The 26,243-nt window shown below is 45.3% G+C and overlaps 2 protein-coding genes across 2 annotated transcripts in view; both read right to left on the reverse strand.

Moving 5' to 3' along the window:
- The window catches only part of LOC123362569 (disintegrin and metalloproteinase domain-containing protein 18-like), a 45,681-nt gene extending 42,162 nt beyond the window's left edge, over window positions 1-3,519 (reverse strand). The window contains exon 1 of the mRNA XM_045002947.1: window positions 3,438-3,519. Coding sequence (XP_044858882.1) covers window positions 3,438-3,489 — 52 coding nt within the window. The 5' untranslated portion in view covers window positions 3,490-3,519. The remainder of the gene's footprint in view (window positions 1-3,437) is intronic.
- Window positions 3,520-3,703: 184 nt separating this feature from the next.
- The window catches only part of ADAM9 (ADAM metallopeptidase domain 9), a 64,070-nt gene continuing 41,530 nt past the window's right edge, over window positions 3,704-26,243 (reverse strand). The window contains exons 11-22 of the mRNA XM_045005915.1: window positions 25,251-25,384; window positions 22,226-22,397; window positions 22,001-22,093; window positions 21,520-21,715; window positions 20,899-21,004; window positions 19,928-20,111; window positions 18,973-19,053; window positions 12,606-12,711; window positions 9,298-9,436; window positions 8,695-8,791; window positions 6,847-6,971; window positions 3,704-6,030 (exon numbers count right to left, since the gene is read on the reverse strand). Of these exons, the coding sequence (XP_044861850.1) occupies window positions 5,952-6,030; window positions 6,847-6,971; window positions 8,695-8,791; window positions 9,298-9,436; window positions 12,606-12,711; window positions 18,973-19,053; window positions 19,928-20,111; window positions 20,899-21,004; window positions 21,520-21,715; window positions 22,001-22,093; window positions 22,226-22,397; window positions 25,251-25,384 (1,512 nt within the window). The 3' untranslated portion in view covers window positions 3,704-5,951. The remainder of the gene's footprint in view (window positions 6,031-6,846; window positions 6,972-8,694; window positions 8,792-9,297; window positions 9,437-12,605; window positions 12,712-18,972; window positions 19,054-19,927; window positions 20,112-20,898; window positions 21,005-21,519; window positions 21,716-22,000; window positions 22,094-22,225; window positions 22,398-25,250; window positions 25,385-26,243) is intronic.

Genomic DNA, 26,243 nt, shown 5'->3' on the forward strand with positions numbered 1-26,243 from the left:
AAAACTTGCACCTCTTTCCTAGCTGTTTTTAAGCAGACAGAAAGAAAAAAAGGAGAAAAAAGAAAAGAAGAAGGAAAAAAATCCTTTTCTAACACAGCCTGTTAGAAAACCTTATCCCTCAGCTAAACCCAGCTGAAAATCTGTTTCCAAAAAAACAATCTTCCTAATAAGCCCAGCTGACCAGCTGGTGCTACTTAGTACCTGCAGAAAAGTGTAGTAAATCCTCTCAGGGATTTGTATTCCCTGGCTCCAGAGGATTTCAAAAGACACAGGGAAAAAAAATGTGGCTGGAGGGTTTCTGTCTCCCCCCCCAAACCTGTTTTCCCCACTGGATGGGAATGTACTTTGTCGAGCACTTCCCCCCACCTTAGGAATCCTGAGTGATACCTGATATCACAAAGGAAGGACACACCTCTAGGGAAGAGTTTTTCCTCAGCATAGCCAGCAGAGAAAAAAAACTCCTCCTAACCCTGAAAACTGCTTGAAACTGCCTTTTCCTGAAGCTGCCTGTCCAAGCAAACAGAAGAAAAACTGCTTCCAACAAAGCCTGCTGGAAAACTTAATTCCCTCCAGCCAACCTGGCTGAAACTGTAAACTCCCTCTTCTCTCCGGTTGCTTTCCTGCTCTAGAAGAAGAGAATAGCTTCCTTCAGCGTAGCCCAGCTGAAAAAAACTCCTTGTAACAATGGGTTTGAAACTCCGCTGCCACCATGTCAGAGTCTACCCTCGCTTGAAACTGGGCGGTTTCAAAGTGAGGACCCGCATGTATTCTGCCACCCTGTCCTATGGGATCTCACCCCCACTTTGAGCTTGTGGGTTCAAAGATGGGGACCCGCAGGTATTCTGCCACCATGTCAAAGGTCTCACCCCCACTTGGAACTGTTGGGCTCCAATGTGGGGACCTGACTTGGTTTCCCTTTAAACTACCATGTCCTGGTCTGCACCCTCACTTGAAACTGGGGGGTTTCAAAGTGAGGACCAGCATGTATTCCCCCACCCTAAAATCCTAGGGTAGGTCTCCTTGTCGCTGCCACCACTCAATCATGAAATGTGGATTGAGACACAGTCCTTCCCCAAAATCCTAGGGGATTCCAAGAGCCCCAAATCCATGGAGTTCTTACACCCAGGAGAAACAAACCATTCCCCCTGCTTCCTCCCCCCCTCCTTTTTCCTAGGAGAGATACCGGGATCCAACTACAGAGGGATACCTCCCCCTCCCCTTTCCCTGAGAATCCACCCAAGGAAAGACCAACAAGTCCTTAATAGAAAAGAATTTATTAAAGAATAAAAAGAAAATACAGAATCTCTATGAGCCCAAGCTGGACACTCATAGGGTATAACCTTATCAATCTCTGGAGAGAATCCCCTCTCCCCCTTTTCTCAGTAAAAGCAATATCAGCAAACAGGAATAAAGCATTTCCTTTAGCAAACACACAATTGCAAATATAGAAATCAAATCATAAGACTAATTCGCCTTTCTAATTAATACTCACTATTAATTAGTAGAAACTACTCCAGGAGAACTTGGAGACATGACTGTCCTCTGTTAGATCCAAAAAAAAAACAGTTCTCACACAGACAAAGGCTTCCCTCCACAGAGATTTGAAAAAATCTTATCTCTGATTGGTCCTCTGGTCAGGTGGTCACCAGGTACTACATGTTAACCCTTTACAGGTAAAACAGACCTTAACCCTTAACTATCTGTTTATGACATATGGTGACAGTAAAAAAGGCTGAACGCGCTCCATGGTTGCCGTGCTATGGCATCTGCCCGGGCAATCCAGGGAAAAGGGCGTGAAATGATTGTCTGCCGTTGCTTTCACGGAGGGAGGATTGACTGATGACATTTACCCAGAATCACCTGCAACACTGTTTTTGCCCCATCATGCTCTGGGATCTCAACCCAGAATTCCAATGGGCGGGGGAGACTGCGGGAACTATGGGATAGCTACCCACAGTGCAACGCTCCAGAAGCCGATGCTAGCCTCGGTACATGGACGCACACCGCCAAATTAATGTGCTTAGTGTGGCCGCGTGCACTCGACTTTATACAATCTGTTTCCAAAAATTGGTTTCTGTAAAATCAGAATAATCCCGTAGTGTAGACATACCCCTTCTCTTTCACTGGCACTGCAATATACAACTCCCAGCCTGTGTTAAAGAGTCTCCAGTACCTCCAATCCTCACTCCCACTCTGCTCTAGCTCCACACTCAACTCACCTTCCCTTCCCAGAGGGTGTAGGATTTGGGGGGGCTTTTTTGGGCGGGGGCTCAGTGAAGCAGGTGACTGTGCAGGGGGAATCTCTCCTTGTTAGCAGTCTCAGTGGGTGGGTGAGTGGAAATCTCGCCTGGATTCAGAGGATCCAGTGGGCAGGGGGAGTGGAACGGGTTGGTGAAGCAGGTAGCTGTGGGGAGAGGTCAGTGAAGTAGGTGAGTAAGGGGCAGGTGTATCCCAGCTGGGGGGGTGACTCTGGGGTCGTCTCTTCTCTTGGGGGTGACTGTGGGGGAGTCTCATGTTAGGGGAGGTTCTCTCCTGTTGGAGGTAACTAGGGGGCATCTTTCCCAATTTAGAGTGATTGTGAGAAGGGGCAGTGAAACAGGTGACTATGAGAAAGGGGTCAGTGACTGTGGAGGGGGGTCTTTCCTCTTGGGGTGGCTGGGGGGGTGTCTGTGAGGGGATCAGTGCTGGGGGGGGGCTCTTCCTTAGGGGATGATGCAGGGCAATGCAGGAGTTGATCGGGAGCTGTGGGGGTCAGCGCCGGGGGGTCTCTCCGTTGGGGGGATGGGGAGTCAGTGCAGGGGGCAAGGGGGGCAGGGCAGGAGGGGGCTGGGAGTCTTTCCCTTTGATGGTGATGGTGGTCAGCACAGGGGGTGATGGGGCTGTGGGGGTCAGTGGAGCAGGTGATGGAGCAGTGCAAGGAGTGGGGGGCAGTGCAGGGGGTGGCTGGGAGGAGTGCTCTCCCTTGGGGAGGTGATGTGGGTCAGCGCTGGAGTGACAGGGCTGGGAAGGTCAGTGTTGGGCATGACGGGGGCAGCACAAGAGGTGACAGGGCTGTTGGGGGGCAGTGTGGGGGTGATGGGGCTGGGGGGCAGTGCAGGGGGGTGATGGGGCAGTGGGGGTCAGTGTGGGGGCTGACAGGGGGCAGTGTAGGGGAGTGTGAGGGTGAGGGGGGCAGTGATGGGGGTCAGCGCGAGGTGTGACGGGGCAGTGGGGGGTTGACAGGGCTGGGAGGGTCAGTGCGGGGGGTGACGGGAGCAGCACCAGAGGTGATGGGATTGGGGGGGATGACGGGGCTGGGGGGGCAGCACGGGGGGTGACGGGGCTGGGGAGGTCAGTGCGGAGGTGATGGGGCAGCGCGGGGGGGTGACGGGTCGGGGGGGCAGCGCGGGGTGAGGACGAGCGGGGGCGCAGCGCGGGGTCCCCCCCCCCGCACTCACCCAGCCCGGAAAGCAGGGCTGCCAGCCCCGCCAGGCGCAGCCCCCACCCCATGCTGCGGGCGGCTCGCGCTCCGAGCGGCGGGCGAGTAACGGCCCCGCCCGAGGGGATCCTGAGCGCGAGGCTGACCCCGCCCCCCGGGGCACGCGGCCGGGGCTCCTGTGCCGGGCCCGGAGGGGACCTGGCTCCCTGGGGCGCAGCGCCGGAGCGGCCCTGATCTCAGCCCGGCCCGGGAGCAGGAGGTGCGGGACTGGGGAGCCCCCCAGAGGCATGACAACGCGAGTCAGCGGTTTTACAAAACTGGCATCTTTAATTATTACTTTTAAAAAACAAACAAAAACCACATAGAATGGAAACCCCTTCAGGATAGCCCAGCCCTTAGAAAAGTGGCATTTGTATTTTCTGCAAATCCTCCTACAAAAGACAAGCTCCAAGCTGCGACACAATTTGGAGTGCAAAGGTTTAGACAAGTACAATTTACGAATACATCTAAGACAGGTTCTGATTGTTCAGATAGTTTTCAGACAATAGGGCTAAGTGTTAGACTTACACATGAAATCAGTAGTCATCTTCAATATTCACCATCTATTTAAAATTTGAGGCGCTACTTTATTCCATAGAAATAGTGATCTCAGAATGAAGTTTATTGCATTACTGCCCTATTCTGCACATAATATTGCTAATTGCTATAATACCATTGCTAATGGTATGCTGGGAGTGTGAAAACTCTATTAATATTAAAGGCACACAATTTAGCACAGTTATAGCATAGGCATTCACAAGTTTAAATACAATTAAGCAGGCCTTTTCCTGGGGATAGTTTCATAATTCAGATTCCCCTCCCACCCTGTACACTGAGTCATTCATGTCATGAACTGTCTACAAAAGACCTGGGAAGACGTGCACCTTATTGACAGAAAGGCTGAATAGCTTTAGCTAGGCAACCCCCAATAAGGTAGGAGAGAAATAAACCAATGATAATCCTAAAAACAACCAACCCACCTTGCTATATATTTTTGATGAAGTTGTACATATTTTAATAGAGTTTAAATCTTATTCTTTACATTTATGGGGAACCACAGTAGTTCAAGTATTTTATTATTACAAATGCAAACTTTATATATATTTATATAAGTATATATACACACACAGATTTTTTGGCAAATATGGGGAAATTTACAAAACAAGTTTGTGCTAAGTGGCTAAGACAAAATGAGAAAGCTTAGCATTATTTTGAACAGTAATTGTTTCACCTTCTGTAATTTGTGTAACAGACACATCATCGTGGCAGTCATGCATCTACAACACTGTGTCAATATAATCTAGTGGAACATAATCCAATAATCCAACTTCACCTTGGTTCACATACCTCAACTGACATCCAAGGGCATCTTTTTTCAGGCACAGATTTAAATTGGATTTTAAAAATAACATGCTTTAGCCAGTGTCAACATCCTGACTGACACTAAAATCAAAGTTTGAAAGGTAGGTTAAAATTATGTACATTGGGGTCAGCGGGGTGCTAGGGTATAAAGTGCTCAAAACATTCTCAAAGGGCCTAGATAAACAATACGCATCATTCCTCTTAATATTTTGCAGTGTCTCTTGCTGTCAGACTGTCTAACGTAATCAAAACTCAAGATCACTCCCTTCCTAAAACAAGAAAAGGCTACCATTTTTCGTACCTTTATTTTAATATCCCATTTAACGTATTAGTGGTAAATTAGTAGAGGTTTCTGGTCTAGCTACTTAAAATTGTGTATTTAAAAACCATTTAAATTAACTGCCCTAGTATCCTTTATTGTCTATAGCTTAGTGTCAGTCAGCATGAAGTTAAAATTTTCTTTGTTGTTTAAAAAGTGTGTTTATATTAAACACACCAGTAAAAACATATACACAAACATGTTTATAGGATATTTCATCTTCCTTTCAAAATATACTGGCATCTTATTTCACTTGTGCCCTTAGTTGTATATACAGGAATAATGGTTTCTAGTCCAAGCAAAACAAGAACATGTAAACAATATTTTTGTTAAATCAAGTGGCCTGATTTTTACAATTCCATTTTTTAACACCTGCCTGGGTAATAGTTTTTTTACTCTTCATTGTACATATAGTAAGAATGTTTGGAATATTTAATATGGAATATTTAATGATTGTGTCTCATCATAAGATGTGGGAAACAAAAAGTAACTCCCAAGTGCTGTATTTTAGATTATTTTACTGCAGACTAATCCACTTCCAACTGGATAGTCCAACTTCAGTTTGCAAAGCCATGATACTCACACACGGAGCTACGAACAGACTTGATGTATTCCGTTCCTATAGCTTTGGTAGAGGTATCTTTGTTTAATATCTTACATTCCTTGTGTTTCCATCTCATTTTCCATATCCAGTACTGCAGAAAGGCGGCTCTGTGGGATATCATGGGCCATTTGATGCAAGAAGGATAACGAATTGCAGCTCAGTTTTAGTGAACAGGTCAGTTTGTGAGAGGGTAAAAGAGAAACTAAAAACTACATGGGAGGTAAAGGTGCAGGTCGAGAAGGAAAATAGTGTCCCTGAGGTACGTTCTTCTGTTGTGGTGGAGGTGGCCTGTAAGGGGGACAAAGATGTCAGTTTAGATTACATCCATTATATGCATATAGAGAATGTGCCCTAATTCTCCTGCTTTGTGTTAGAGTCATGTCTTTGATGGTCTCTCCCTATGCACCCCTTCCCATAATTTCAGCTGCCACCTCTACACTAATGACTCCCATCTAATACTCTCTCTCTCTGCACAGGCTTTTTTCTTCTATACTATATGAAACTTCTAACATTTCCCGAGTCACACTGCTTTCCCAAATTAGGCATTTTGGAGTGAATTTTTCCTCTACCCAAACCAATTTAAAACACAAATTACTACACCGTACAAACTATTTTATATAAGTGTCTATCTGTGCTTTATTAATTAGCACCTTAAGGACACAGGCATCAATACAACATTTTGTGCATTTAAATAAATGGTTAGACCAAAAAAGTTGTGTATTTATTATGTATTTTAGAGTGAAACTAAATAGAAAAACTAAAACTGGATGCTCAAAGCTGATAGAAAGCATCCACACTTTTCGTAATAATGTACCTACCAGTAAGAGTGTAAGAGGTGTCATCAGACAACATACGTTTTATAAATTTCAATGCACCCCTTTTTTCTTATGGCCCTTTCATTGACGTCTGTAGCTTCATTATTTGGTGTATACATGATATGAGATATGAGAAAAACTCTTACACACATGAACACAAAGAGAGGGTTAGAGTCAGAATAACAAGCTACGAGTTTCCCCAAATTGTGTGCTCAAGTTCTCAATTTTACATTTGGACTAATATGTATTATAAAGGAGTTTCCCCAGTAGCAAAATTGTCATTACTGACCTTGTAGGTATCTTATACTGCTGCTGCTCCTGGTGTGGCTGAGGATAATTGTAAGGCTGGTGATAAGCTGGTTGATGATGATTAACTGCGTAAGATGGCACAGTGAATCTGTTTGCTGGCATGTCCTATGAGGAAATAAAGAACATCATCAGATATTCAAAAGGAAAGAAAAAAAATCACACAAACAGGAACTAGAGGAAGATTTGCTTCTTTAGTAATTTCACTGGAATGTAGGGCCACTCACTAGCAGATTTGGAGATGTAATGGGGAAATAGGGAAATGCTATTTCATACTCATCAGCTAAATGGCATTACGTCAGTTCCAGAGAGCTTAAAAGTGACAGAAGTTTACAGTACTGTAGTTTGAAAATAGAGAAATGCTGATCAAGAACATGTGGCTCTCTGTCTAAGAGACAGACTCTGATGACCCTGAGTATGTCATTTAACTGTGCTTTGATTTACCCCTCTCTGAAATGGAGATAATGCAGAAGGAGAAACCTGAGGTGCAGAAGGGTATGCTCTGGGTATGGTGAGCCACATTGTCCCTGATCAGCACTCTTCCCTTTTCAAACTACAATACTTTCTAGTCTGCTTATGGTTTCAGAGAATGCACTTCCAGTTGGCTCTCAAAGACAGTTTAAGAAACATAAACCATAAGAGTCCCATTTCCCCCCCCTTAAATTTAACTACTAAGAAGTTAAGAAAATAATCCATTTCCTCACTGGCAACACCCCTTTCTACTACAGATAGTAAATTACTACATTCAATATGTAGTTGGCCTATCTATTGGTGTTACAAAATGGCAAATCCTGATGTGCTTTAGAAGGTTGCTGCTTGAGAAATGTTTAACGGATCAAACTAAATCATCTAATCCTAGTCCTTCCCACCATCCAAAAAAACTTTTACTTTGTTTAAAATAAAAGCCTCCTGATTAAAATAATCTCATTTCCTAGCAACAGTCTGATGTGGTATGTAACAAAAAGAGGAAAATACTACTATATTTTGATTTAAGACTTTGCAGTCACCTTTAATAGTTTGGCACAATTATGTGTAGGAGTGCATTATAGGTCAGTAGAAAAATCTAGACAGATGTTAGTATGTACCATCTATATTTTAAAGCACATTTTATATATAGATCTTAAAAATGTAATGAGACTGCAATCTCTCAGTTGTGCTTCCAAGCTGGTCTTTTTACTTGGAGGAGGGATAGCTCAGTGGTTTGAGCATTGGCCTGCTTAAACCCAGGGTTGTGAGTTCAATCCTTGAGGAGGCCACTTAGGGATCTGGGGCAAATTGGTCCTGCTAGTGAAGGCAGGGGACTGGACTCGATGACCTGTCAAGGTCCCTTCCAGTTCTAGGAGATTGGTATATCTCCAATTATTACCTTTATTACTGTAGCTTTGCAAGATCAATAATGCACTATACTTGGAATTACTTAGATATTTTCTTCTTTGAAAACTTTTGGGCTTCAGAGGATATCTTCCTCATTAATATTATTGGTTGTTTATACAGTCCCATAAGGAGTACAGACAAATAAGAAAGGGATTCATCATCATAAATTATATATAGGCTATTACTGTAAAATTTTAGGTCCTACAGAAAGCATAGTCATTAGTATTTCTTACAGTGTATACATTACATGTGAGGGGAGTGAAGAGCTGAGATACGAGATTATATTGCTTTAAAAAGCAAAAACAAAAAACCCACCAACCAAAAATAGGTATTAATAGTTTTGGAGTAATTCTTGCTTTTATTATCCATTTATCAAGTCAACCTTCTACCCACTCTGTTACTTTCAAAACGGACAATAATTGCTCTCAAAGATTGAGAAAAAACAAGTCTCACCTACCATGGGTACGCTCCTCGAAGTATAAGGCATGTTCTGCTGGAAGTTTCCTGGGTCTGTCTCTGTGCGAGGAGGAGGAGTTGGCACACTTGTATGTGATCTGGAATTAGATTTGTATTGGCCACATTGAGTGGTCAACCATCTTACTATAATTCAATAGGATCATCATCAACATGTTATGACACTTCTTATAGATACATACTGGCTGGATTTAAGTCTGTGTTTAAGAACTATTATTTTACTCCCTAAATTCATCAGTAAAATGTATGTCACTCTTTACAGGTGCCTATGTCCAGACATACTGTGAGCCTTTCTCTTCCAAGGAATAGATAATGTCCCTTTGTCCCAAAGAATGTGCCCAGAAAACAAAAACAGACAACATCAAATGACACTAAAAGGAATGGCCTGAGGTCCACTGATATCAGGTCACTTGCCTCCTATACTGCAACTGCGTGGAATAAACCTGCCTGATCTCCACTCGTGGGGATCTCAGGTTTACATCCCAGGACTACTGACAATCAGTTCTTTGGAATCATCTTCTGTAGAGGAGTCTGTGGCCAGTTTATGAAGTGTCAGCAAAAGGGGTGGGGTGGGAAATCTACTTACCGATGACAATGTGATATCGTTCTCCTGAACCATTGCTTCAGCGCCTTTCTCTTTGCAAATGCTACAGCAGCAGCTAAAAGGAGTGGAAGGACCAGGAAAAAGAATACCAGCAACCCATCTCTCAAGGAGGTGTCTTTGTCTGGTAGGGAAAGGGTGAGAAAGAAAAGCAGACAGAATTAGTTTTCACAGTATCACCACTACTAAGTGTGGAGATTAATGGAAGGAGGAGGCACACATCAGAGCCCTAGGGGGGCTCCTATTAGGGCCCTAGTGGGGCTCCGGGTGTTCGCTACTTCCCACCACCCAACACAGATGTAATGAGGTTGAGTAGTGTCCGCAAAAGAGAAACTAACAACTAATTATTCCTCAAGAAAGGCTTTTAATGACTTACGACTATAAAGGCAACACAGACAGAATAAGAAGAACAGAATTAAAGACCAACACTGAATGAGGATTAATATAAATGACAAATTATACTGGAGACAGGCACAAGTACAAGTAATATTATGCATTAACTACTTATTCCTATAAGTACATATATATAAAACAATTAATATTACAGTTACAAGAACATGCAATGCTGTTATTTTTGATTAGCTAACAACCTTACAGGCATTATATCCACCTCCAATAGCATATAATTTTATATGAGATACTACTACATTGATTAACTATATTTTACCAATCTTAAAATCTCTCTTTATCTAATCAACACACTTTACTAACTTTTATGCTAACTTTATGGTAACTTATACTGAAGACAGGCACAGTGACTTGCAAAGTTACTATGATTTATAGTCTGTTGACCTTGCCCACACCGTACCCATTTCCAGCAAGGCACAAATACATATACTGTTGCTATATAATGATTTACTATTAACTACTACTACTTTTAAACAACTTAAACAATTTATTGATAAACTTAACCTATAGTATTAATACAGACTTAAGATTAACCAGCTCGAGCATTACCAGACCGTTTTACCTAATACCTCACCCTGTTTTCATCCAAAGATACATTACCTTTCAGTTGACCATTCCCTGCACTGGCCAGGCACAGACAGTCAGTGAAGTGCAAGTCCCTTTGGTTCGGGGGTGTATGTGAGCCTGACAAAGAGCGATCTCTTTTAGGTCAACACCACACACACTCATTTGTGCTTCTGCATTTTATTTATACAGTACTTTCTAGCCATGCTTTTGAACAAGTCAACCAATCAAGGTGGCCAAATTTTACAGGGTGGCATTTGCGGTTGTTTTGAACTAATGAACTGTGCACTTTTGACCAGCTCATCTTTCCTTTTTGTGGCTAGTTGTGGTCAATTTGCTAGACTTAAAAAACCCTAAATCAGCTTAAAGAAGTGTCTGGTTGCAGAGCATAGTAACCACAAGTCTGTATCAACCTTTACAGAGTTTCCTTCTTAATCTATAAAGCTTCCTAGATAGATTATGCTTATGCTTGCAGGATTCTACTATACTCGCTTCTTACAGCTTCTGGAAGTTTGAGGCCTAACAGTACTTAGCCTGACACTACTTGGCAGGGCTTATGCACATTAAGCACACTAAGCACTGCAATAGCACTGGGTTTTGACAGGACTGATTCTACAATTTTCCTCCATTCTGTAGAAAAGAAAAGCTAAAGTTGAGTATAATTGCTAGATGCATGCCCAATGTATTACTTTTTGGTGGTCATTTCAAAAGGGACAATATGTCAAAGAAGAGTAAAGCGTATGTTCTCCAGTATCCCTGTGCTATAATAGTATAGCACAGTAATATTGTAGTAAAAGACTCTCTTCGATGTGTCATCCTGAAGGGCCTGTCACCAGCTCAAGTTAAACAGGGCCGAAACAGAGCTCCCCTCAAATCCTCCCTTCTTGATTGCTGTGGGAAAGACCACTATCCTCCCTTAGCTCAGGTTCACAACCTTAGAGTCATTCTCCTTCTTCATTCATCCAGGCTATCCCCAAGGCTTGTGGCATCTTTCTCCACAACACAGTGTATGAAAAGTCACAGAATCATAGAAATGTGGGGCTCAAAGGGATCTCAAGGGGGTCACTAGTCCATCCCTCCACACGGAGCCTTTATGCCCCTTCCTTTCTCTCCTGATAGTTCAGACACTTTTCCATACTCTAGAGAGTGATTTTTCAACTCAGTAACTACAACTGGCTTCCCCCTAGACCCCTATTACTCCATCCAAGAGAGCAGTCAACGTTATCCTCCTGACCTATTGCAAACCATGTCACTCCTGTCCTCATCTCTCTCTCTGCTGGCTCCCCATTGCTTACCATATCAGGTCTTTCCTTGCCTTGAAGGTATTGCACCAGTCTGCCCCAGGCTACAACTTGGATACTGTTTCCTACCGCATCCCCCTTGCCCAGCCATGCAAGCTTCACAACTCCCTTCAGTTCCTTTTCTAATAGTCTCTTTTACACATGGAATGCCCTCCCAACCCCAGTGCACTAGACTACCACTCTCTCATCACCCATGTCCCTCCTAAAGACATACTTTTTCTGCTAGGCTCATGACACTAACCCATGTCTGTCTAAAACCTCCAGGAGAGAGATTTCACAAAACAATAACCAAAAAACATACTAAACTGACCATAAGATCTTTAAGGCAGGGACTGCGTTACATTTATGTTTAGTGCAACACGAAGCACAGTCTGCACATAGATAATAAATGCTAGTTAAATGGTAATGTAGTAGTATGCTGTGCATGGTACCCTAACCCCCCTTCACAAGGCATAAGTCACACATGTACACTGCAGGTGTATATGCCAGCAAGAAAGAGAACACTAAACACCCCCCTCCCACCCCCTGCAAGTATTATGGGTGTTTACTCAGCCTGTGCATGCAATCATGTACATAAAACAGTTATTTCCATCTGCCACTATTTCTAGAAACAGGCCTTCACATTTTTAATGTATAGATTGGAATCGACAGATTCAAATCTGCCCCTCCTTACAAATTTTAGTTCTAGGTTGGATTCAAAACTGGAATGGGTTCCCATTTCCAGTTTGGACACAACTACTCTTGAAAGATTTTGGCCCAGGATGACAGAAGTCATTAAAAACAGCTGGAATTGCAAGATTTCCAACATTCTAGAGGACAGAAGTCTCCAGCACGACAAGACACAAAGCCTAAGCTCTTGTGCTCGAAAGAACACTCACTGCAGTTTCAACCATCAGCACTTCAGCCAGTCTCATTTCCCAGGACAGCCAGACAACTAGGCACTGTATTTGCGCACACTGTCCAAATAGCACCAACAGCAAGAAGGGCATGCTGCCCTGAAGTCATCTCATCACTACTTGCCATTATAAGGAGGTCCACTGTCTATGCTTCCTCCGTATCCTTTCGTGTCACAGTAGGGAGCGGCCCAACCTGAGTCACAGTGACAGTTCTTGTTGTTATTGCACACCTATAAATTAAAAAAACAAAACAAAAAAACCCACATATTACTGCCATTGCAACTGTAGCTCCACATAAGACTCTCCCCCTGCTAGTTGGTGGATCAAAGAGAAATGCTGCAAAGTGTCTTCAAAGGCTACAGCCCAACTCCTGAATCAGAAGGTTCCAAAAGAAAGGGTACTTACCTTGCTGTTACTGGAGTTTTTTGAGATGCATGGTACCTATGTGTATTGCACAGTGAGGTCCACATGGGTTTCATGGGCCGGGGACTGGAAAGATTCTTGGTAGCAGTGTTCACTGGTCTGCACGTGCACCCTGTGCTGCTTCGTGCTCCAAACCGAGGGTGTAAGAGGAAGCACGGACCGACCACCTCTCCAGTTCCTTCTCTAATGCAAATCACTCTAGGAAAGGATCCGAAGCAGAGGGGAAGGATGGCAGGAAATGAAATATCCACATGGACCACACATCAAAGAACTCCAGTTACAGTAATGTAAGTAACCTTTCTTCTTCACATGATGGTCCTCTGTAGGTGTCTCCCAAGCAGTAGTCAGTGAAGAGGATGGTGAAAGGAATGCTGCACCATCGACTGCAGGACCACTATAATGAAGGAGGTGTCTGCAGAAGAGGCTTATATCAGGGTGTAATGTCTAGTAAAGGTGTGAAGAGTCCCATACTGCCACTCTACAGATCTCCAGGAGTGGAGCATCCTGAAGAGAAGCCATGGAAGCAGCCAGGGCTCTGGTCAAGTGAGCCCTCAGGCTCTGAGGAGAAAGTCCCTGCAAGATCACAGGAAAGGCACATGCAACCAGAAATCGATGTGGAATGTCTGTGAGGATACTGCTTCTCCTTTTGTTTGCTCAGCAATGGAAACAAAGTCTCGGAGATTTCTGGAAATCTTTGCAGGTGGAAAGCTGAGGCTTGATGGAGATCCAGAGAATGGAGCTTACTGTCTTCTCTGGTGCCGTGAAGTTCTGGGTAGAAGACAGGGAGCTGTATTTATGACTTGGTGAATGGGAAATTCAGAGGGAACCTTTGGAATGAACTTGGGCTGTAACCTCAAGGAGACCTTCCCCCAGTGGAAAACGATAGGGGGAAAGCCCACCATAAAGGCCCTGAGCTCACCCACTCTTCTGGCAGTGGTGATTACAGGAAGGGCACCACAGACAGGTGAAGAAAGGAACGGGCCAATGGTTCACAGGGAGGATTCATGAGTGTTGACAAAACCAGGTTGAGGTTCCAGGCTGGCCTTGGTTTCTGTGCAAAGGATAGGTTCCAGTAAGGCCTTTCAGAAACCTTACAATCATACAGTGGAGGCAAAGGTTGAATAGCTATCACTGGCTGATAGAATGTGTTAAACACAGCCAAATGCACACACAGAAAAGAGACAGGCCTGAGTCTTTGAGGGAAAGAAGGAATTCTGAGATGACAGAGATGTCCAAATCCTCGGGTATGCAATGAAGTTGACATCACACAGAAAATCTCCATTTAGCTCACGGGTGGGCAAACTTTTTGGCTCGAGAGCCACATTGGGGTTGTGCAACTGTATGGAGGGCCAGGTAGGGAAGACTGTGCCTCCCCAAACAGCCTGGCCCCCCACCTCCATCTGCCCCTCCCACTTCCCACCCCCTGACTGCTCCCCTCAGAACCTCCAACCCATCCAATCCCCCCTGCTCCTTGTCCTCTGACCGACCCCTCCAGGGACCCCCGCCCCCATCCAACCCCCCACTCCCTGTCCCCTGACTGCCCCGACCCCTATCCACGCCCTCACCCCCAACAGCCCCCCTGGGACTCCCACCCCCTATCCAACTGCCCTCTGCTCCTCCTCCCCTGCCCACCCCCTCCTGGACCCCCCGCCTCTAACTTCCCCCCGGGATCCCACCCCCTTATCCAACCCCCCCTGCTTCCTGTCCCCTGACTGCCCTCCCGACCCCTATCCACATCCCCACCCCCTGACAGGCCCCCCAGGACTCCCACTCCCAACCCTTCCTGTTCCCCATCCCTGACCGCCCCCCTAGAACCTCTGCCCCATCCAACCACCCCCTCCTTCCTGACTGCCCCCCAGAACCTCCCGCTCCCTTACCCAACCCCCCCGCTCCCCACCCCCTTACCAGCACCAGGAGCTCGCAGCCGCGACACCCGGCCAGAGCCAGCTGCACGCCCCACACTGCCCAGCAGGAGTGGCAGGCCAGAGCGTGGCCCACGCAGCAGCATGGCTGCCGGGGAAGGGAGACAGCAGGGGAGGGGCTGGGGACTAGGCTCCCCAGCCGGGAGCTCAGGGGCCAGCAGGATGGTCCCACAGGCCGGATGTGGTCCGCGGGCCATAGTTTGCCCACGTCTGATTTAGTTGCATAGCATCATTTCATAGAGTTTCCTGCTATTATTGAGGATGGATTGTACCTTCTTGGAACACACTCTCGTTAAGCTCATTATCCATCCAAATACCAGGCTGTTAGATAGAGGGATGCTGGGTTGGGATGGTTGGTCCTGCCTGTGTTCTGTGTTAGCAGGTTCAGAAACGGTCAGATTCCTATGCATGGGAGCATTAGCATCTGGAGGATGCTGGTGAACCAAAACTGCCTCAGCTAGTAGGGTGCCACAAGAATCACTCACACTCTGTCCTGCTTAATTTTTTTTCTAGGACTCAGGGCCAGTGATGCAGAACTAAACTGAATAGTGCTGGAACCCTAGTTTTGCATGTTGTGGAATCTGTCCTCAGGTAAGTAAGCTGTGCCTGAAATCGAATTCAGAGTTGCGCCCATCAATTCTGTACCTTGTTCTGGAACTAAAATGGACTTTTCTAGGTTTACTGGACGTTTCTGTTGCTGCTCTGGTGCGGAACCAATGGTGCAGCCAGCAAATCACTCCCTCCTCCTCTCTCTTGCCAGTGTTGGGGATGGTCCCACCCCTCCCTGCAGCTGGCTGTTTAGGAGAACTCGATCTTTAGCACCGACAGATTGGACCAATGGTCTCCATGAGTTCCTAACACACCCAATATGAGGCTGCGGCATCTTATCCATTTGGAAGGTGTGTGTGGGAGGGATGACTGGGAAGGGGGGGCTGTCTTCTTATTAGAGGCTTTAGGAAGGGATATTTACTATTTCTTTCCCTCCTCCCATCTCTTCCTAGAATCCCTAGGCTTGGCATCTGATGGTCCAGAGCTGGGAAGTATCTGGCCAGGAGGTGCGCTACTAGGTGACTCCTGTTGATGAATGGGGAGCGAGAGCAGGGGTCTGACAACCAGACTGGGAGCATATCAACCGCTCCATTAGCTGTCTATGAAGCCAAAAATTGCGGGATTGCCAGGTTTGAAATGAATGGCAAATATTGGGATTAGGGGGATTCTCCAAAGTAATATCCACTGAAATCATGAAGATCACTCACTGGGAAGACCAAGAGGCAGGCCACACCAGATTTGAAGCCTAAGATCTTAGGCATGCTAAGAACCCCAAACGTTAGGATTAGGAAGGGGGTGATGAGGATGGAGAAAAAACCTTAGACCTCCAAAACACTAGCTAACTACTAAAACACCAAAACTAGCTAGCTAAGGGGGGGGGGGGAACTATTTACACAATGGAAGCTAAAATTTTAGCAGGAATGATAGAGAAGCTGCAGACTCTGAGGAGTTCAGCCCCAGACCACGTGCCATAGAGAGGAATTAGAGGGCATCCCCTAATGCCCCAGAGCACGAGGAGGCATAGGTGTGACCAATGCACACTACTAGCATGAAGTGTCTGGTCTCAAAGTGCATGTGTGCCCCACAGTGGAATACACACATAGGGACCATCACTTGAAGGAGAACTAGTACTTGGTTTCTATACACAGCATCTAGAATCTTTCCCCACAACCTGCTCAGTATGATCTTAAAACCAGGGCAGTTGTACTGGACTGAGAGCTGTCCTTGGTGCAGCAGTAGGTTGTGAAACGCTCCCACTCCCTCAAAGGCACCCCCTCCAAGACCATCAATCCAGCAGCAAACGACACTGTAGCAAAGTTATAAACACATGTTGGGTTTTCTATACATTTGTGAAGCACATTATTTGCTGACAAGCCAACGTTTCTATTAGTCCAGCACAGGGAAGAAATAAAAAACAAACACAACCAGAAAGGCGGGAAATGGAGAAACAAAACCCCCAAACTGTTAAAGTGAACTGCAACATAATAGGATATTGTATTTGTTAAATCTCAAAGATTAAATACAATTTTAAGCAAGAGTCAGTTGGGAAGCCGCCATCTTGAGTCTGATTAAATAGAGAAGGACTGAGAATGCAGAAACAGTTGCAATGTATGAAAAAAAAGAGGAATTTAATTTAAAAAGAACTAAAAATCCCCAAACCCATGCCCTTCAGACGCTTTAGCCACTGTTACAGTAACCCAGAGTACTAGAACTTCTCTTCTAACAATGTGAAAGTCCCTGCTTTCCCATCGGTTCTGCATTCTCATGCCTATTCTGAACCAGACAACTGCACTTTCAGCAGCAAGTGCTATGCTTTATCAATACAGAGGCAGCTTCTACTTCCACGAGGGTTATAGTTATGTAGCTAGTGAGACAGTGGCAGACATTTCTAGAAACTGTTTAAAAAATTCATTATAATGTTCATTTTTATATATAGATTTATTTTTGTTCAGTAAGTGTGTATCTATGAAAACCTCAGAGACTAATTTTTACATCTTAGATTTTTAAGGCCAAATGGCACCACTGTGATCATCTAGTTTGACCCTGTACATAGAACATGCCAGAGAATTTCACCCAGTAATTCCTGCATCCAGCACAATAACTTATGGGTGAGCTAGAGCATTTTTTAAAATCAAGATTGAGCATCTTTCTAAAAGATTTCAAGTGCTGGAAAAATCCATCACATCCCTTAGGTAGTTGTTCCAATGGTTAATTACCCTCATAGTTAAAATTTTGTGTCTTATTTTCCTTCAGTGTCCATCCACAATAGTAAACAAACTATGCTGGCCAGACTGGGTTTAAACCTATTTAAATGCTGTTTTGCCAGACTTTTATAAACTCTGCTTAAATAAAATCATTTCTGGACTACGCAGCCTATAAGCAGTTGTATTAAAAGAAACATTTTTGTCAACAGTAATGCTTGGGTTATACTAGCCAGACAAAACATTGTACTAAAACAGTTTTTAAAACCTGTTCAGCTCATATTATTTAATAACCAGTGAAGATGGAACATCAAGGTGACTTTCGTGTTAACCGCACAGAAAAGCAACTTCTCATAATAAATCCCACCCTTTAGGGCTTTCAAACAAAAAGTAGTGTTTCTACATTAAACAGCTTTCTGTTAGTTCAAGAGTGGGCAAACTTTTTGGCCCGAGGGCCACATCTGGGTATTGTATGGCGAGCCATGAATGCTCACGAAAGTGTGGATTGTGCGGGAGAGGGTGCGGGCTCTGGCTGGGAGTGCGGGCTCTGGGGTGGGGCTGGGGATGAGGGGTTTGGAGTGCAAGAGGATGCTCCGGGCTGGGACTGATGGGTTTGGAGGGCAGGAGGGGGATCAGGGCTGGGGCAGTTGTTTGGGGCACAGGAGGGGGCCAGGGGTGCAGGCTCTGGGCGGCACTTACCTCAAGCAGCTCCCAGAAGCAGCAGCACGTCCCCCCTCTGGCTCCTATGTGGAGGTGCAGCCAGGAAGCTCTGCACACTGCCCTGTCTGCAGGTGCCACCCCTGCAGCTCCCATTGGCCGTGGTTCCCAGCCAATGGAAGTTGCAGGGATGGTGCTTGGGGCGGGGGCAGCGTGTAGAGCCCCCTGGCTTTCCCTACGCACAGGAGCCAGAGGGGGGACATGCCACTTCTGGGAGCCAGCAGAGTGGGGCAAGCCCCTTACTCCGCTCACCGGCTGGAGTGCCAGAGCAGGGCAAGCCCCAGACCCTGCTCCCCGGCGGGAGCTTGAGGGCCGGATTAAAACATCTGGAGGGACGGACACGGCCCCCGGCCCGTAGTTTGCCCACCCCTGTGTTAGTTACATTCTTTAGGTAGTGATCAATGAAAGGTTTGTAGCAGTAAAACAGCTAATTATTAAACACAAGTTACTGGGCTCAATACAGAGGTGAGTGAAATTCCATAAAACGAAGTCAGACTAGATGATATAGTGGTCTGTTCACGCCTTAAAAATCAATGAATCTGAGCTTTCTTACTGAAGAACATCCCGAGAAAATGATATTGCCCAATATGAGAAATACCCAAGAAATACTGCAGGACTTTCAGGGAACATTCAGACCAGGCTGGATCAGAATAGAAAGGCACCTTTATGCCTGACTTACTCCATGTCCATGGCATTTTTTCTCCACATCGCAGTCATAGTTCAGAACAGAGACACTTACACACTGGAAGTGCCTACAGATCTAGGGAAGTAAAAAGAAACAAGATGACTCCCAATACAAATATGATGGTTTTGGACTAACTAATATGACCACCTCCACCCTTCCTCCCCTCCCTTCTCCAACCCCTGTTTTACCCTGGACTCTTGCTCAGTGTATGAGCTGCCTGTACTACTTCCATGCTACCTTCAATTAGTGCTGCACAGCAAGCTCACACCACTTGGAGAATGCACACTCTTCTCTCACCCTGGAAGCTTTAAGTCTGATATAAACTTGTTGGCTGTAATAAGGAATTCATAAGGTTTGTTGCAAATGATCTGTATTTTCACCTAAAATGCTTCCCACAAGGTCTTAATACAGACCAGTAGTATCAGAATCATCCATGGTACAAATGGACAGATAGCAAGGTACCATACCACTGCCGGGGAAGAGTTCGGTGCAGCCCCTATGCTGAACTATAGAAGGAAATAGTTGGGTCTCCTTTTCAGCCAGCTTGATAATTACAATGTATGGACGCAGACCTGAATTTCCACCCATTGCCTGAAAAGCAGTTTTTGTATAGCTAGTTCTTCTTGATCACCGATTTCCAGAGATCCTGGGTCTTAACTGAACTTAACACTTGCTTTTGTTTCTTCTAAAAAGAACTTCCCTTTAAAGGAATTTATTCACAGAGTCGATTTCCAGGGAGAGTGTTACTCAATTAGTGTTGGGGAAGGAGGAGATGGGGAAGTAATGAATTGTTAAGTTTGGTATTAGTTGCATGCACCAACGTGAAGGTGAATTAATATGTATGTGTATGCATGTAAACAAGGAGCTGCAGATGATTTACACACATCTAACAACTCATTTAGGTTTTATCCTAGGAATATTTTAAAGTTATTAATTTGTTATTGCTTACTTTTCCAGTATTACATTTTGTGCCTTCATTCACCATTCCAGGATCTGGAACATCTGATCCTAGCTGGAAATCCACACCCCAACATTTAGTGTCTCTGATGGGGGTTTGAATAATTGCAGGTTCAATCCCAAAAACAGGCATGGTTTTCACATTCTCACACTGCAGCTTTCCACACATGGCATTCCTACAACAACAGTATAATTTAAGAACTGTTATGGTTCTGGTGTTTAATTCATATAGAGGAAAGGATCTTTCTGGCCTTCCTTTCCTAACTGACAATTATTAAAGATCACATGAGATATGCTCCCAAATACTAACATCACGCTGAAGTGAAGAGCAGAACAAGAGTGAGCTGTATATCAGTCTAAAACCAGGAGGACATGGATTTATGCCTGCTGTTGGCAAAAATTTGTGATCCTCAAACAAAAGCAAATACACCCCTGCAGCACCGCTATGTAGCTAATGAGAGAAAAAAAAGTCCGCAAAAGAGCATGTCTACATGACACTATTATTCATAGTGCTTAGTGTAGCAAAAGAACAATACAATGCAGGTTCGTTATTTCCAAGATGCCTCTTTTTATATATTAATTTATTAAACTTTGCAGCAAAAATTGTTTGAAAATTCATGCCCATTTAGATAAAGACTAATATTATAACAGAGTTATAAAGTAATTTGAATTTTTTTGTACATTTATGTATTTGTAACCTAAGCTCCAATAACACAGATTCAAAATTTAAGGTTTTAAAAGAACTTTTCTAAGCTACTTTATTTTGGTTTTTGAAAGACACACACAGCATCAGTGAAGGTAGATTATGGGGCAGTGTGTGTCTATGACAAATCTCTATTGCCAAGTTGTGCTATGTATAAGGATTTGACAGCTGGCTAATTCTAAGGCATCTGAATGTGGATTTTTGGAGACTTCCTGAATGATACCTGTTATGCATTCCCTCCTTCGTTAAACCCAACTCACCAGCTGGAACACTTTTTGTAGTCATGGCCCTGGTAACCACAGTTGCCAAATCTGTCACCTTTGGAATTCACTTCAGCAAAACAAATGTTAGGGGCAGCCTTTGCTCCTGCAAAGACAGAGGGGGAACTAGGTCAGCTAACAGAGAGCTAGAGAAGCAGCTCACATTGTGCACATACTTCTCTCTAGCCCCAAAACCCAGGTCGCATCTGCAGCATGAATAATCGGAAAGTTTGACCAAAATACACAAATGGGGTAAAACAGTTGGTCCAAATAGGTTCCAAGCTAACAGTACTGAGAGAAAATACAGTCACTTAGAAAGAAATATTATTAGCTGGACATTAAGTCTTGATGAATAGATTTAGCATTATAAATAGAATCTGACAAAGAGAGTATCATAGCAAGGAAATTAGTAGTACTTGAATCCATAGCACCACAATGAATTTTATGGCACAATAAAAGTTAATTTGTCATAAATACCAGAAATATTGAAAATCCTTTGCCAATTCTGGCTGGTCTTTTCTTATAGACTAAAAAAATCTAAAATCCATATTCGTTAAACAAATTGGGTGTTTTCTCTCTTTTAGCCATGGCCCTCCGAAACGTTACGATCATCATCCTTACTTGAGCCGAAGATAGCCTGACATTGCGCATCGTAGTACTGGCAAACCCCATTGTAACAATAGGCTTCATCATTCTGGCACGGGTACCCATTCTGAACAGTAACGTCTTGCTGACAGAACTGGGAGGTCCCATTGCAGTACTCTGGGAGATCACATTCATTGGTACTTGCCCGGCACACAGTGCCTCCTGGAAGAAACTGGAAGGGGCAGAAAAAGGAAAAATAAAATCCCAAGCAAAGATCTAAAAAGCCATACATCAACATACATTCTGAAAATAAATACAAAAACAGCCTAGCAAACTGAACATGCACTTTGCTGAAGTCTCCCTTTTGTGCTGGAAACATGCAAAAACCTTCCCAGCTCAGCAGAGACTATTTCCCTCCTGGACCCACTAATCAAGCCCGGCACTCCTTTTTCCTCAGAGTCAGTGGAGAATGCTTTAAGACATGAGATTCTTCCAACACCATCCTGGGATCTCTTACCCGACATTTTTTACAGCAGTCGCCATATGCACATTCAGCCCCTGCTCGGAGTTTGCAAGTATCTGATTCGCAGCAAGGATCACTTTCGCATTCCTGTAAATTAAAGCAGTAAGAGTAATTCAGTGAATGAGAAAGAATCATATCTGACCCCTGCAGAAATGCAGGCAGTCTGCATTTAACATAGAGTCATGTGAGCAACACTGGTGAACTGTCCCAGTTACTAACCTTTGGAGAACCACAGTCACACTCCTCCCCAGCATCCACCAACTTGTTGCCACAAAATGGGATGCTATAGGTTTCATCAGGGTTGGGAACGTTAAGCAGGCAGCTTCCACCTTTGTTCAGAGTTAACTTCTCAAAGTCTTCTGCACTGCAGCTGCTGAAATTTCTGGACCCTCTGCAACAGAGTATTAGCCATTCTTTACACTATGTCTACTTAGGAGTTCTTCTTGACCAGCATTCTTGTGCAATAAAGAGTCAGTCTAGCAAAAATTAGAGCCAACAGCTAGAGACAGACGAGGACAATATAGTAAGATACCTCTGAATGTGGAATGAGATATAAATCTTTCTGCTACATTCGTAAAGCAAAAATCTTTACTTAAAGGAAAATTGACCACCCCTTAATAAAATATTTAAAGAGTACCATGAGTTCAATTATATAACCTCCGGATGACAAAACAACAAACAGAGTCACAATCAGAAAAATAATACAGTACAAGGGAATAGGTGTCATCTAAACAAAGGTCTGGGAGCCATGAACTCCTGAGTTAAGTCATGTAACCTTTCAGTTCCCAAACACAAGGATAATATAGGGTTGTCCACATAGCAAGCTAATGAAAATAAGCTAGGTTGTGAATTTAAAGTGCAATAGCTATTCCACACTAGCTCCCCATGTGGGCATTTCTTATTCTGCACTAAAAGTGCCTTTGTGCAATTTTACTCCTGGCGCCACTGCACATGCGCAGAATTTATGTCCCAAGCAGATTTCTTTGCTTCTCCGTAGAAAAATTACTTTCTGACAGGGAAGCCACAAGAACGGTCATATGACCCTTTCCAGCAGTATGTTTCGGGTACCCAGGGCAGCTGGCAGAGAGGCAGATCTGTGGGGCTGGGAACGGGGCTGGGAAGGACCCGGCTGGTGCCTCCTACCCTGCACCGGGCTCAGCTGCTAGTCTCAACTGGGCTGGGGAGGACTGGACTTCCTCTTCCCCTGCACAGCATCCGGGGCTGTGTCAGACCCACCCCCAGATTTCTCCCCCACTTCAGGAAGCTTCCTGCACCCATCGCTACTCAGCTGCAGGAGGAGGGATCACTCTACAGGGAGCTGCCCCCGCATCTGCCCCCACCTCATACTCAGACCTTCTGCTGAGTCTCACACACACACACCCCGCACCCAGAACCTCCCCCTCCCCGACAAGCCGCACTCCCCCTGCACCTGGACCATCCCAACCAGCCACCTGCTCCCAGATCCCCACCCTACCAAGCCCCAACCAGCTGCCCCTGGATTCCAACCCCACTGAGCCCCACTCTGCCAGCATCTGGACCTCCGCCATTGAGCTCCCCACACCGACCCCATTGCCGAGCTGTCCCCTCCCCCCCACACTTCCCCATTGAGCCCCAACCACCTTCACCTGAACCCCCCTGCAGAGTCCCATTGCCCCTGCACTCAGAACACCCCCACAAGCCCCTGTGAATCCAGATCCCCCACACACCTGGATCCCCCACTGAGCCACCTGCACCCAGACTGCCCCACACCAAACCCTCTCAAGCCACACCTGGATCCCCTCCACACTTGGATCCTGCCTGCCCACACCTGGTGCACCTGGCATGGGACAGGTCCCTGGGGTGTTTCTGGTGCAGGCCCGGTGTCATAAACATACAGCTATGGGTAGCATAAAATCCTTCCTTTACCTGTAAAGGATTAAGCTCAGATAACCTGGCTGGCACCTGACCAGAAGAACCAATGGGGGGAAAAAAAAGATACTTTAATGCATTTTCTTACTATTACTTATTACTGCTGCCACCATGTCAGGGTTCCCTCCCCATTTGGGGTACAGATATGGGGACCCGCATGAAAAAACCCCTACGCTTATTTCTACCAGCTTAGGGTTAAAACTTCCCCAAGGCACAAATTTCTTTTTTGCCCTTGGTATCGCTGCCACCACTAAGTGATTTAAACAAACATTCAGGGAAAGCCACTTGGAGCCCTACCTTCCCAAAATATCCCCTCAAGCTTCTACACCCCCTTTTCTGCGGAGGCTTGTGAATAATATTCTAACCAATTGGTTAAAAAGTGAGCACAGATCAAACCCACTGGGAATTCAGGACACTGAAAAACAATTAGGTTTTTAAAAAAAGTTTACTTAAAAAAAAAAAAGATAAAAGAATCACCTTTGTAAAATCAGGATGGAAGATAACTTTACAGGATAACAAAAAGATTTAAAACACAGAGGATTTTCCCTCTAGGCAAAACTTTAAAATTACAAAAACAGGGATAAACCTCCCTCTTAGCACAGGGCAAATTTACAAGCTAAAACAAAAGATACTTTAAACGCATTTTCTTACTATTACTTACTATTTTTGTAATATTAGATGTATTATTTTAGTAGGAGCTGGATTATTTGCTTGGTCTTTTCCTTTGTTTTCCGAGAGAACACCCACAGAGCACAAAACAAAGCCTTTTTCCCTCCCCAGATTTGAAAGTATCTTTTTTCCCCATTGGTTCTTCTGGTCAGGTGCCAGCCAGGTTATCTGAGTTTAACCCTTTACAGGTAAAGGAGGGATTTTATGCTACTCTGAGCTGTATGTTTATGACACCCGGTCTTTGCGCTGTGTCCGGGCTGGGTGCAGCCTCACCGTTAAGTCCATGTCCTGGGGAGGGGAGCTGCACAGTGATCTCCCACCAGCACTTGTGGCCTGTGCTCCCCAATGCCATGCTGAAGCCTCCACATTTATTTGACAAATAAAATCTGAAGAATTTTAAAATACTGTGTGCAGAATTTTTAATGTTTTGGTGCAGAATGCCATCAGGAGACGCAGCTGAGCTTAGTCCACTCTAAGTGGACAGCCTAATTTATTCTGCATTAACTTCCCGTGTCGATAACCCTAATATTTGCCTTCCTCCTAAGCCTGTTGTGAAAATTAATGAGCTGTTTATAAGAATGCTTTGAATAGTAACTGTGTCCTATAAATCTTTGATCATCATCTGTGGACATATCCTCCAACCTGGCATAAAGGGAAAATTACTTACGATGCTCCAGAGTTCATAATACAGCTTTCTGCTCCACACTGACAAACTCTTTCATCATCATGGTTCATTCCCAGGTTATGACCCAGCTCATGAGCCATAATTGATGCAAACATCTGCACACTGATTTGCCCAAACTACACAAGACCAAAACAAAAAGAGTGAATTACTGTAGTGTCTGTACTGGGAAGAAGCCAATGTTCCCCCAGCACCTTCAGAAACTTCATACTAGGCTTAGTCACTGCATTAATGTGATCTTCAGAGTTGGGTAACCTAGATGGTTTTTGCTTTCTAACTTGTACGAGTACATAGCTGACCAGTAGATTGGTAATAGGTTATAGAGCCTTGTGTCTCTAGCTCAGGGGTGCGCAAACTTTTTGGCTTGAGGGCCACATCGAGTTTCCAAAATTGTATGGAGGGCCAGTTAGGGGAGGCTGTGCCTCCCCAAACAGCCAGGTGTGGCCTGTCCCCGTCCCGCAGCCGACACCTGCTTCTCGCCCCTGATGGCCCCCCCAGGACTCCTGCCCCATCCAACGCCCCCGGGCTCCCTGCCCACCCCACCCCCGCCCCATCCAACCCCTCCTCTCCTTCCTGACTGCCCCCCGGGACCCCTGCCCCCATTCAACCCCCCTGTTCCCTGCCCTCTGACCGCCCCGACCCTTATCCACACTTCTGCCCCCCTGACCACCACCCTGAACTCCCCTGCCCTCTATCCAACCCCACCGCTCCCTGTCCCCTTACCGCGCTGCCTGGAGCACCAGTGGCTGGCAGCGCTACAGCCGAGCTGTCCAGAGCACCAGGACAGGCAGCTGTGCCGCCCAGCGAGAGCCAGCCACGCCACCGCGCAGCACAGAGCACCGGGTCAGGCTGCGGCCTGGCAAAAGCTTGCAGCCCTGCCGCCCAGAGCATTGCACCAGCAGCACAGTGAGCTGAGGCTGCGGGGGAGGGGGAACAGCAGGGGAGGAACTGGGGGCTAGCCTCCCGGGCCAGGAGCCT

This window comes from Mauremys mutica, chromosome 2 (genome assembly GCF_020497125.1).
Source record: "Mauremys mutica isolate MM-2020 ecotype Southern chromosome 2, ASM2049712v1, whole genome shotgun sequence".
Classification (NCBI taxonomy): Eukaryota; Metazoa; Chordata; order Testudines; family Geoemydidae; genus Mauremys; species Mauremys mutica.